This window comes from Hyperolius riggenbachi, chromosome 11, assembly GCF_040937935.1.
Source record: "Hyperolius riggenbachi isolate aHypRig1 chromosome 11, aHypRig1.pri, whole genome shotgun sequence".
Classification (NCBI taxonomy): Eukaryota; Metazoa; Chordata; class Amphibia; order Anura; family Hyperoliidae; genus Hyperolius; species Hyperolius riggenbachi.
This window is the reverse complement of record NC_090656.1, coordinates 154133081-154146136: the sequence shown is the minus strand read 5'-3', so window position 1 is coordinate 154146136 and position 13056 is coordinate 154133081. Positions and strand designations below refer to the sequence as shown.

Below are 13056 nucleotides of genomic sequence, written 5' to 3'. Positions count from 1 at the left end.
CAAAGCTGAAGATCATTAGCGGTGTGGTGGCTCAGTGATGAGGTTGGGCGGTGCCCAGTGATGACTTCCAGTATACAGGTGCCATCACTGGGCAGCGCTTGATTTCTCATCACTGTGAGCCACCAGCCTTGGATGATCTGCAGGTCTGTGTTTGCAGTGCAGCGAATCAGGGGAGCTGTGAAGGAGAGGCAAGCAAGGCTATATATCACTGACATTATGCAAGCAGGCAGACAGGCCAGCGGTCAGACATCGGTACGAGGATACAAGCAAAGTACCACACATGGGTAATTATGAAACAGCTAATTTGCTGTCAGCTGCAATGCTGCCCCAGCTTAAGCTCCACCCAAGGCCATGGCCCATATGGCCTGCCAAGTAAGTATTGGAAATGAAAAAAGGCAAACTTAACATATACTGTGCTGCCCATAATTATTCGTACCCCTGGCAAATTTTGACTTAAAGTTACTTTTATTCAACCCACAAGTAATTTTTTTTAATGGGAAATGATATAGGTGTCTCCCAAAAAATAATAAGACGATGTACAAGAAGCACTATTGTGGGAAAAAAAAAATCTCAGCTTTTATTTACATTTGAGCAAAAAGTGTCCAGTCCAAAATTATTCATAAAACAAACAAACAGACAAATGACCAGCGCTCAAGGATGCACCTGAATTGTAAGCCAACAGAGGCAATGCAGAGCCCCCTGGGCTAAATACATAACTTGAATGCAAAGCAGATGCAAATTATGTTCTAATTCTTATCTAAAAATTTGAAAGTTAATTTAAAACCGTGAATGCAGCTAGCCAGTAGTATATTTACATTCAATTTGCACAGTGGGAGACATGGCAGCGCTTTCAAACAAACCATGTACCTGAATGATTTATGTGCATTGACGAGCAGAGCTCCAGAAACTGGACTATATTACACACCTAGCATTCACTATAGACAAAGGGGGGTGTTAGCTTCAGTGATAATATGTGCACAAATTATGACGTACATAATTTCTCTGCAGACTGCTTGATGTTGTCATTGGGAATCCTCATGTATTGCTCTTTTTTTCATGGTGCCTTTTACTGTGATTTGGTTCCCAGGTCCATTGGCTGAAAAACACCCCCAAAGCATTAGGTTCCCACCACCATGTTTGACAGTGGGGATGGGGTTATTTGGGTTGAATGCTACTCATTTTTTACACCAAATGAAGCAAACATCATTGTGACCAAACAATTCAATTTTTGTTTCATCTGACCGTAACACAGAAGACCAGAAGTTTTCTTCTTTGTCCAGATGAGAATTTGCAAAGGCCAAGCGATCTTTTGTGTGCCTTATCTTGAGAAGTGGCATCCTCCTTGGTCTGCATCCGTGGAACCCAGCAGGTGCAGTGTCCATTGGATTGTCTGCCTTGAGACATTGCCACCAGCAGAGCCCAAATTCACCAGGATGGCCTTGGTTGTGATCCTCACATTATTTTTCACCTCTCTCACAATCCTCCTGGCCAGCACAGGTGTCACTTTTGGATTCCAACCATATCCTCTGAGATTTTCCACAGTGTGGAACATCTTGTATTTTTTAATAATACTTTGCACTGTAACCACTGGAACTTGAAAGGCCTTGTAGCCCTTTCCTGACTTGTATCCACAATGCACAGCCACAGGTCATCACTGAGCTCCTATGTCTTAGCCATGATTGTCCACAAACCAATTGCAGAGAGCTGCTGTGTTTTACCTGTTGAGTTGATTAAAACAGCTGTTCCCAATTAATCAGGATAATTAGGACACTTTAGAACAGCTTGACCTATTTGGAATGGTATAGAACTTTTGGATTTTCCCCCAGACTGTGACAGTTTGTGAAGGGCATGAATAATTTTGGACTGGACACTTTTTGCTCAAATGTAAAAAGCTGAGAATTTTTTTCCCCACAATAATGCCTCTTGTACATCGTCTTATTATCTTTTGGGAGACAGCTGTGTTATTTCATAGTTACATAGTTACATAGTTACTTGGGTTGAAAAAAGACATACGTCCATCGAGTTCAACCAGAGAACAAAGTACAACACCAGCCTGCTCCCTCATATATCCCTGTTGATCCAGAGGAATGCAAAAAACCCTTACAAGGCATGGTCCAATTAGCCCCAAAAGGGAAAAAATTACTTGCTGTTTGAATAAATTAACTTTAAGTCAAAATTTGCATGGGGTATGAATAATTATGGGCAGCACTGTATATATCTTAAATGACATTACTCAAATGTGTGAATATATAGGGAGATAATGGACACTGCAAAAACAGTTTTTCCTTTGTTCCAAAAAGAAGTGGGATCATCAGCAAATACAGTATGAAGAAACTTAACTGGGCTAATATACTGCCTCAGTGAGTACTTTATTTTGATCTTTTCAAGACTTGTGATAATAAATTAGAGAAAGGGAATTCTTACCTTGTCCTTCTCCCAAAGTCCACAGTTCATCATCATCAAAATGGGAGTCTCCACCAATCCCTGATCCTGGGGCAAAAGCGTGAGCTAAAAGTCCATCTTTGCCATCAAATGGATAACCATCTCCATGTTCTATAAATTATATTCATATGTAAGGGTAAAATGAAATAGTTGCACTGTACAATCATTTATTACAAAGAAAATGAATTACCCCAGCGACCAAAATTAATCATGATATCAGCATCGCCATCCATCAGACGGGTGAACCTTAGAGGTGTTACATCACTCCACACTTCAAATGCCTGAGCAAATGCATCATCCACAGTTTCAGAGTCCAAATCGCTAGTGTACCCCAAAATCCTAAAAACAACATCATAATCGTTTAGTGCAAAATAATCTTACAATTTAAAAATTGTAAAGAGATTTAATTTAGAAAGAGATAATTATATTTTCTAATTTATCACTTTACCTGTATGTAATATGGTTTTTATCCCATTTGGGTTTCCTTGGAAAAAATTGGTAGTTTGATAAATCTGGGTTGCCACATCTTGCCTTTTTCATGGTCTCTATAGTCTTTTGATCTATCTCCCCTGTTTCAGCAATATGAAAGAATTTCTGCATTTTCTTCAATGTATCTTTCAGCACCATGATGCAGCCATCTTTAGGACAACCGTAGTACTTTAGCAGATATTGCTACAAGTAAAAAAAATTGAAAAATATGACATGCAATAACTTAATGTATAACTTTCATTAATAAATAACTTTCAGTTAATTACAGCTTTCATTAATAATTGACAGTGTAAAGAGTAAGGAGGTGGTTAAGCCTTTATGTAGCCATATTAAATGTAACCAAAATTGGAAAATGTGGTGGTAAAAATAGAAAGTGCATGGTAACTAATGCTAGGAGCCTTGGGAATAAAATGTATGACAAGACAAGACAAATAACAGTTATAATGCGCTTTTCTCCTGGTGGACTCAAACTGCCAGAGCTGAAGCCACTAGGACGCACTCTATACAAAGGCAAACACAGGTGGGATTACAGCTGCCCAGAATCCCTCTCAGACCAGGGCCAGTTCAGTGTCTGGGGACAGGCACAAGTTGAGATACCAGAATATCTGCAGGCATCCTGCAGCTCACAGCACTGCCCCCTTTCTTTCCCTGCTGCAGTTGACTTTGGATGTAGCAACAGTGTGTGTACAGAGCATGGAGCAGCTATGGGGAACTTAACAGAGTCAGGTATGAGTACAGCCCTGTGCCCTGTTGTGTGAATGCTTCACTTTCTCCTTCATTACCAATGTCAGCTGTCCTCATTATTATCTGTATGCAAACTGCTCCTGATTGATCCCATTGTCGTTCGGACGGGAAATTGCATTATGTGTACCCAGCATGATGTCCTACCATATTATTATACTGTATTGTGCGTGGCTGAGGGAGAACTTTCAGGAATCCTCTTCTTGAAAACCCTGGGTTTGCCCCCGCTATACACAGTAGCAGTGTTAGGGAGTAGAGATGTAGCGAACGGTTCGCTGGCGAACGGTTCCTGGCAAACTTTGGTGGTTCGCATTCGCCTGAGGAAGGCGAACTTTTGCGGAAGTTCGGTTCACGTCATAATGCACTATAAGCGTCAACGTTGACCCTCTGCATCCCAGTCAGCAAGCACATTGTAGCCAATCAGGCTACACTAAGCCCTGGAGCCCCACCCCCCTCGCCGGCCGTTACACTCACTCGTCTGCCTGCTATTAGACAGACTAGGGCGAGCTGCTGCAGATTGTTCTCCTAGGGAAAGATTAGTTAGGTTCTTGGCTTCTTAGCTTGCTCCTGGCTGTTTATTATTGCTTTAATAGCACCCCTCAACAGCTCTTTTCAGAGCTAATCCTGTTCTTTGTTTTTTGTTTTTTTTCCTGTGTGTCAAACTGACACTTTTGTTGCATACACAGCCTTGCTAATTCATACTGTGTGTGTGCCACTGCCAGCAGCCTAGCACATTCAGTGACTACCTGTGTGTGTGACAGGGAGCTGCACATTGTACTACCCAGTACTGCATATACCTACTAGTACCTGTTGTGTTTACTTAACCCACCTCATCACTGCATTTACCTACCTTTGTGTTGAGTGAACCCAGCTCACTGCATCTAACTACCTGTTGTCTCTAATGATGGCTGCGCACATAGAATATTAGCAAGTTGTGTTCCACACTCCAAGTGGTAGACGGTACTTCTCCTTGACAGGGCTGACACTTCACTCCACTTCAGTAAGTCACCACCACCACACCCCAAGCAGTGGCCACTCACCGTTAGATTAGACCCTTTGTTAGATGGGTCCACAGCGCTTGTGGGGTCGTCTGGCCAACCCCTGCCGTTTAGAATGAAGATCTCCCTCTCACCACTCACTGTCACAGCTGCTGATTCTTTCACCTCAAAAAGACATATGCCAGAGCTCCCATAGCGTAAAATTGTATATAAAATTTATTATTTAAAAAAATATTGCACTTACAAGCATTTCCAAGGTATTTCCGCATAGAGTTTTAATGGGCTCCACCCCAAACGTTGGCCGCCGGGTCGGCTGTAGGGCGCTGTATCCTGCACCTTCCCCTCTGCCTGCCACGTTCCTCCCCTTGGATAATGATAGGCCGCGTGTACTTTACCGGTTTCGTCGCTCTAGGCGACTCCTCAGAAGCATGCTAATATTCTATGTGCGCAGCCATCATTAGAGACTGTATAGTGTTGTTTTGTTTATAGCAGCGCACCACCAAAACCATTAACACCGCTAGTGATATCAGCGCAGTATTTGGAGTTTTAACTACCTGTTGTGTTGAGTGAACCCAGCTCACTGCATATAACTACCTTTACTGTTGAGTGAACCCACCTCACTGCATATAACTACGTTTTGTGTTAAGTGAACCCACCTCACTGCATCTAACTACCTTTACTGTTGAGTGAACCCAGCTCACTGCATATAACTACCTGTTGTGTTTAGTGAACCCAGCTCACTGCATATAACTACCTTTACTGTTCAGTGAACCCACCTCACTGCATCTAACTACCTGTTGTGTTGAGTAAACCCACCTCACTGCATCTAACTACCTTTACTGTTGAGTGAACCCACCTCACTGCATATAACTACCTGTTGTGTTGAGTGGACCCAGCTCACTGCATATAACTACCTTTACTGTTGAGTGAACCCACCTCACTGCATATAACTACGTTTTGTGTTAAGTGAACCCACCTCACTGCATCTAACTACCTTTACTGTTGAGTGAACCCAGCTCACTGCATATAACTACCTGTTGTGTTTAGTGAACCCAGCTCACTGCATATAACTACCTTTACTGTTCAGTGAACCCACCTCACTGCATCTAACTACCTGTTGTGTTGAGTAAACCCACCTCACTGCATCTAACTACCTTTACTGTTGAGTGAACCCACCTCACTGCATATAACTACCTGTTGTGTTGAGTGAACCCACCTCACTGCATCTAACTACCTGTTGTGTTGAGTAAACCCACCTCACTGCATCTAACTACCTTTACTGTTGAGTGAACCCACCTCACTGCATATAACTACCTGTTGTGTTGAGTGGACCCAGCTCACTGCATATAACTACCTTTACTGTTCAGTGAACCCAGCTCACTGCATATACCTAGCACCCCCCCCCCCCCCCCCCCCCCCCGAGATGGACAAAATGGACAAACCAGGTAGAGGAAGAGGTAGAGGCAGACCCAGAGGAAGGCCACCTGGCACCGGCAGGTCTGTGCGAGGTGGTGTTGCTGTGATTTCGTGAGGACCTGGCCCAAAGTACAGTGCTCAGAAGAAGGCACGTGCCATCACTTCCCAAAATTGTGAGGACGTGGTTGAGTATTTAACACAGAACACCTCATCTCCCGCAGCCAGTGCCACCAGCGCTAGTACAAGCACCACATCCACTGCATTTGACACTTCACAGGAGTTATTTGGTGGTGGTGAAATCACTGATTCACAGCCACTACTGCAACAACAAGAAGAAGGCGCAGGTACACCACCTTATACGTCTGAGTTAGGTGGCGATAGTATGGACGTAACGTATCTTTTGTGACTCTCTTTCAACTGGCAGAGTCCCAGTGGATTGGCGTACAGCCCACGTTTTCCCATTATTTAAGAAGGGCAAAAAATCAGATCCAGGAAATTATAGACCTGTAAGCTTAACATCAGTTGTATGCAAACTATTTGAGGGGTTGCTAAGAGATACTATACATGACTTCATAGTAGAAAATAATCTTATTTCTCAGCATCTTGGTGAAGGGCTGCTTCACTTCACTGCTGGGAATTGTGAGCACTAATTATATTACATTGCTGTTTGTATATTGTTTTTTGCTGCTGCAATATCTGGTGGATTGTCTGTTGTGGTTCATCTGATATTAAGCAGCAAGTGTCAGCTTTTAAAAGTACATTTTTTTTCTCTTTTCCCTCTAGTTTGTTTTGCAGCAGGCAATTGGCTAGGGGGAGGGACTAGCTGCAACACAGGTGTTAAATTAAACAGGAAGTGTAGGCCAAACCTCTAATCTTGGTGAAGGGCTGCTTCACTTCACTGCTGGGAATTGTGAGCACTAATTATATTACATTGCTGTTTGTATATTGTTTTTTGCTGCTGCAATATCTGGTGGATTGTCTGTTGTGGTTCATCTGATATTAAGCAGCAAGTGTCAGCTTTTAAAAGTACTTTTTTTTTCTCTTTTCCCTCTAGTTTGTTTTGCAGCAGGCAATTGGCTAGGGGGAGGGACTAGCTGCAACACAGGTGTTAAATTAAACAGGAAGTGTAGGCCAAACCTCTAATCTTGGTGAAGGGCTGTTTCACTTCACTGCTGGGAATTGTGAGCACTAATTATATTACATTGCTGTTTGTATATTGTTTTTTGCTGCTGCAATATCTGGTGGATTGTCTGTTGTGGTTCATCTGATATTAAGCAGCAAGTGTCAGCTTTTAAAAGTACATTTTTTTTCTCTTTTCCCTCTAGTTTGTTTTGCAGCAGGCAATTGGCTAGGGGGAGGGACTAGCTGCAACAGGAGGTATTTGGTCAGCTTCAGGACTCAGTACTGAGCTTGCTCAGTCTGTGGCTTGCTCACTAAGTGGCTGCGACACAAGTGGCATAGGCGTTAAAAACAGGCGTTACAACACAGGCACAAAGAGAGTGGTGAGAGGAAGTAGGTAAGGGGACAAAAAACAACAACAAAAAAAAAAAAAACCTTCAATCAATATTGCGGTTTTTTGCATTGGTTAGAATGTGCTAGGCACGCTGTGGTGTAGTCTTTAAATTTTGAGGACTCCACCCCAACTTCACTCACTCCACCTCCACTCCTCCACCCCTCCTCCTCCCCTCCTCCCTCCTCCCCCCTCCCGCCCCGTCCCCCCCTTCTCCTCCCCTCACTCCCCACACTCCCCAACTTTACTTACTCTCCCTCTCCTCCTCCCCAGCTACACTCAATCTCCCGTTTCATCTTTTACCGCCACAGTTTACTTTAAATAATTTTTCCCCACACAAAAGTCATCATGTTGGACGATGCTGTGCAGTGTACATCCTGCAACATGTATGCATGCCTTGATCAGCGGATTGAGGGTGTTTACTGTTGCCCTGGGTGTGTGCGTGTTGCTCAGTTAGAGGCGGAAGTCGCAGAGCTAAATAAGCATCTCGCAACACTGAGAAGCATACACAACATGGAGAAGAGCTTGGATCTCACGATCCAGACACTGGATGGAACCGTTCAAGATGAGGAGGGTGGAGTACAGCCGGACCAAGAAGCAGAGGCAGCCGCTAGTTGGGTCACAGTTAGAAGGGGTAGGGGAAAAAGTGGCAGGGAGGCTAGTCCCGAGTTGTCCCTCACTAATAAGTATGCTTGTTTGCGTAATATTGGGGAGGATGATTCAGGAGTAGCAATGCTGCAGCAGGATGTGCTCCTTAGCAACCAAGGGGCAGACTGCTGTAACGAGAAAGGGAATAGGAGTGCAGCTAAGGCTAGATAGGTACTGGTGGTAGGGGATTCAATTATTAGGCGCACAGATAGGGTAATCTGTCTAAGAAACCGCGAATGCCGTACAGTCTGTTGCCTCCCGGGTGCTCGGGTTCGGCATGTAGCGGAAAGAATTGACAGATTACTGGGTGGGGCTGGGGAAGACCCGGCTGTCATGGTACACATTGGCACCAATGACAAAGTTAGTGGGAGATGGAAGGTCCTCAAAAAGGATTTTCAGGTACTTGGAGATAAACTTAAAGCAAGGACCTCCAAGGTGGTGTTTTCTGAAATACTGCCAGTGCCACGTGCTACATCTGAGAGACAGAGGGAGCTTAGGGAGTTAAATAAGTGGCTGAGAAATTGGTGTAGGAAGGAAGGGTTTGGGTTCCTGGAGAACTGGGCAGACTTTGCAGTCGGCTACAGGTTCTACAGCAGGGATGGGCTGCACCTTAATGGGGAGGGTGCAGCTGCATTGGGGGAGAAGATGGCTAAACGGTTGGAGGAGATTTTAAACTAGGATCTGGGGGGAGGCGGGAGGATAAAGTCTCAATACGTAGACAAGATGAGGTAAAAAGACAGTGGGAACCTATCATTATGGAGGGTGGAGAGGGGGGTGGGGACAGTGTAAAGATTAAGGAGGTTGGTAAAAATTCAAGTAGCCCATTTCATGTAAACAAAATTGGTAAATGTGGTGGTAAAAATATAAAGTGCATGGTAACCAATGCTCGGAGCCTTGCAAATAAAATAGACGAACTAGAGTTCATTCTGAATGACAAAGGCTATGACATTGTGGGAATAACCGAGACATGGATGGATGAAAGCCATGACTGGATAGCTAATTTAAAAGGATACAATGTGTTTAGGAGGGATAGAACAGGGAAAAAAGGTGGAGGGGTTTGTCTCTTTGTTAAGAATTCTCTTACAGCTGTCCTCAACGATGAGATGGAGGAAGATTGCGAAGATGTGGAGTCCGTTTGGGTAAATATTCATGGTGGAAATAAAAGTTGCCAATTGCTTATTGGGGTATGCTACAGGCCACCTCTTATTAATGAAGCTGCAGAACTGCGATTACTACAGCAGATTGAAAAAGCTGCAGGTAAAAATGAGGTCATAATTATGGGCGACTTCAACTTTCCAGACATTGACTGGAGTATTGAGGCTACCCATTCTGGTAAAAGCAGCAGATTTCTGGCAGCACTACAGGACAATTACTTGACTCAAATGGTAACTGAACCAACTAGGGGGCATGCGTTACTGGATCTGATCATTTCTAATAGACCAGATAATGTATCAAATGTGCAGGTTCAAGAACATTTGGGAAATAGTGATCACAACATGATAACGTTTGATCTGGTGACTGATAGGCCACGGGGCAGCGGGACCACTAAAACTATGAATTTTAGAAAAGCAAAGTTCACTCAAATTAGGCAGGCACTAAGTTTGGTGAACTGGGATAATGTACTACAAGGGGAAGACACTGAAGGGAAATGGCAAGCTTTTAAACTTATACTCAATCAATACTGTAGTATGTATATCCCATAGGGAAACAAAATGTCTAGGAATAAAAAAAGGCCTCTATGGATGAATAGAAAGGTTAAAGATAAAATGAAGAGGAAAAAGAATGCCTATAAGGTCTTAAAACAGGATGGGACCGAGGCTGCACTAAGCAATTATAAGGAGTGCAATAAAAATTGTAAAAAAGAAATTAGGCAGGCAAAGATTGAAGCTGAAAAACAAATCGCTAAGGATATCAAATCTAACCCAAAAAAGTTTTACAAGTACATTAACTCTAAAAAAAGAAAGGTTGACTGTATAGGACTCCTAAAGGATGAGGATGGGAACTCAATGGTGGATGACCAAGGTAAGGCAGAGTTATTAAATGCTTTCTTTGCTTCTGTCTTCACGAAAGAAACAGCACTGTTGCAAACTACAGAGGCAGAAGAGTCTCAATCTTCTAACTGTAATATTAAATACTTAACGCAGGAAGAAGTGAAGGCAAGACTAAATAAATTAAAAATAGACAAGGCACCTGGCCCGGATGGCATGCATCCTCGGGTCCTAAGGGAATTAAGTTCAGTTATAGATAAACCCCTTTATCTTATCTTTTGTGACTCTCTTGCAACTGGCAGAGTCCCAGTGGATGGGCATACAGCCCACGTTTTCCCATTATTTAAGAAGGGCAAAAAATCTGATCCAGGAAATTATAGACCTGTAAGTTTAACATCAGTTGTATGCAAACTATTTGAGGGGTTACTAAGAGATACTATACATGACTTCATAGTAGAAAATAATCTTATTTCTCAGCATCAACATGGGTTTACTAAAGACAGGTCCTGTTTGACTAACATGCTCAACTTTTATGAGGTAGTGAATGCTAATATGGATATTGGGAATGCTGTAGATGTGATATACTTGGACTTTGCAAAGGCCTTCGACACTGTTCCCCACAAAAGTCTGGTGCAAAAGTTGAGGATGCAAGGACTGGGGAAGAGTCTGTGTTCATGGATAGGGAACTGGCTAATGGACAGAAAACAAAGAGTTGTGGTCAATGGATCGTACTCAAAATGGGAGACTGTTAGCAGTGGGGTCCCACAGGGGTCTGTTCTGGGTCCAGTGCTCTTCAATTTATTTATTAATGACCTAGTAGATGCAGTAGTGAGCAATGTTGCTATTTTTGCAGATGATACAAAATTGTGCAGAATCATCAACTCTCAGGAAGATAGTGTCATATTGCAACAGGATCTGGATAGGATGGCTATATGGGCACATACATGGCAGATGAAATTCAATGTTGACAAATGTAAGGTCATGCATTTTGGACGTACTAATGGTCTAGCACCATACAAAATAAATGGGATACAGTTGGGGACATCAAACTTGGAGAAGGACTTAGGAGTACTCATTGACAACAAGTTAAATAATCGTACTCAATGCCAAGCAGCTGCAGCTAAAGCTAACAAAATTTTGGGATGCATTAAAAGGGAAATACAAACTCAAGATGCTAGCATAATATTGCCCCTGTTTAACTCTCTAGTAAGGCCACATCTGGAATATGGAATTCAGTTCTGGGCACCACATTACAAAAAAGATATTGCAGTTTTAGAGCAGGTGCAGAGACGAGCAACAAAATTGATGCGTGGGATGGAAGGTCTCACTTATCGAGAAAGGTTAGATAAACTGGGTTTATTTAGTCTAGAGAAAAGACGCCTTAGAGGGGATCTAATTAACATGTATAAATACATCAGAGGGCAATATAATACCTTGGCGGATGAGCTTTTTGTCCCTAGGCCTTCTCAAAGGACTAGAGGACATGATCTGCGCATGGAGGAAAAACGTTTTAACCATTTATTTAGGAAAGGGTTCTTTACAGTAAGAGTGATTAAGATGTGGAATGCATTGCCACAGGAAGTCGTTATGGCAAACTCTATACCTGCATTTAAAGGGGGCTTAGATGCTTTCCTTGCGTTGAAAGACATCCATGGCTACAATTACTAGGTAATGCCTAATGATGTTGATCCAGGGATTTTATCTGATTGCCATCTGGAGTCGGGAAGGAATTTTTCCCTTTAGGGGCTAATTGGACCATGCCTTGTAAGGGTTTTTTCGCCTTCCTCTGGATCAACAGGGATATGTGAGGGAGCAGGCTGGTGTTGTACTTTATACTGGTTGAACTCGATGGACGTATGTCTTTTTTCAACCAAAATAACTATGTAACTATGTAACTATGTAAGCATCAACATGGGTTTACTAAAGACAGGTCCTGTTTGACTAACATGCTCAGCTTTTATGAGGTAGTGAATGCTAATATGGATATTGGGAATGCTGTAGATGTGATATACTTGGACTTTGCAAAGGCCTTCGACACTGTTCCCCACAAAAGTCTGGTGCAAAAGTTGAGGATGCAAGGACTGGGGAAGAGTCCATGTGCTTGGATAGGGAACTGGCTAATGGACAGAAAACAAAGAGTTGTGGTCAATGGATCATACTCAAAATGGGAGACTGTTAGCAGTGGGGTCCCACAGGGGTCTGTACTGGGTCCAGTGCTCTTCAATTTATTTATTAATGACCTAGTGGATGCAGTAGTGAGCAATGTTGCTATTTTTGCAGATGATACAAAATTGTGCAGAATCATCAACTCTAAGGAAGATAGTGTTATATTGCAACAGGATCTGGATAGGATGGCTATATGGGCACATAAATGGCAGATGAAATTCAATGTTGAAAAATGTAAAGTCATGCATTTTGGTCGTACCAATGGTCTAGCACTATACAAAATAAATGGGATACAGTTGGGGACATCAAACTTGGAGAAGGACTTAGGAGTACTCATCGACAACAAGCTAAATAATCATACTCAATGCCAAGCCGCTGCAGCTAAAGCTAACAAAATTTTGGGATGCATTAAAAGGGAAATACAAACTCAAGATGCTAGCATAATATTGCCCCTGTTTAACTCTCTAGTAAGGCCACATCTGGAATATGGAATTCAGTTCTGGGCACCACATTACAAAAAAGATATTGCAGTTTTAGAGCAGGTGCAGAGACGAGCAACAAAATTGATACGTGGGATGGAAGGTCTCACTTACCAAGAAAGGTTAGATAAACTGGGTTTATTTAGTCTAGAGAAAAGACGCCTTAGAGGAGATCTAAT

At 42.7% G+C, this 13056-nt stretch overlaps 1 protein-coding gene across 2 annotated transcripts in view; it reads right to left on the bottom strand.

The window, feature by feature from the left end:
* Window positions 1-13056, bottom strand: part of MMP2 (matrix metallopeptidase 2) — a 1058469-nt gene that overhangs the window by 898313 nt on the left and 147100 nt on the right. For both annotated transcript variants that reach the window (XM_068260421.1, XM_068260420.1), the window contains 3 exons: window positions 2891-3114; window positions 2633-2781; window positions 2425-2553 (listed from right to left, as the gene is read on the bottom strand). In XM_068260421.1, the coding sequence (XP_068116522.1) occupies window positions 2425-2553; window positions 2633-2781; window positions 2891-3069 (457 nt within the window). In that variant the 5' untranslated portion in view covers window positions 3070-3114. The remainder of the gene's footprint in view (window positions 1-2424; window positions 2554-2632; window positions 2782-2890; window positions 3115-13056) is intronic.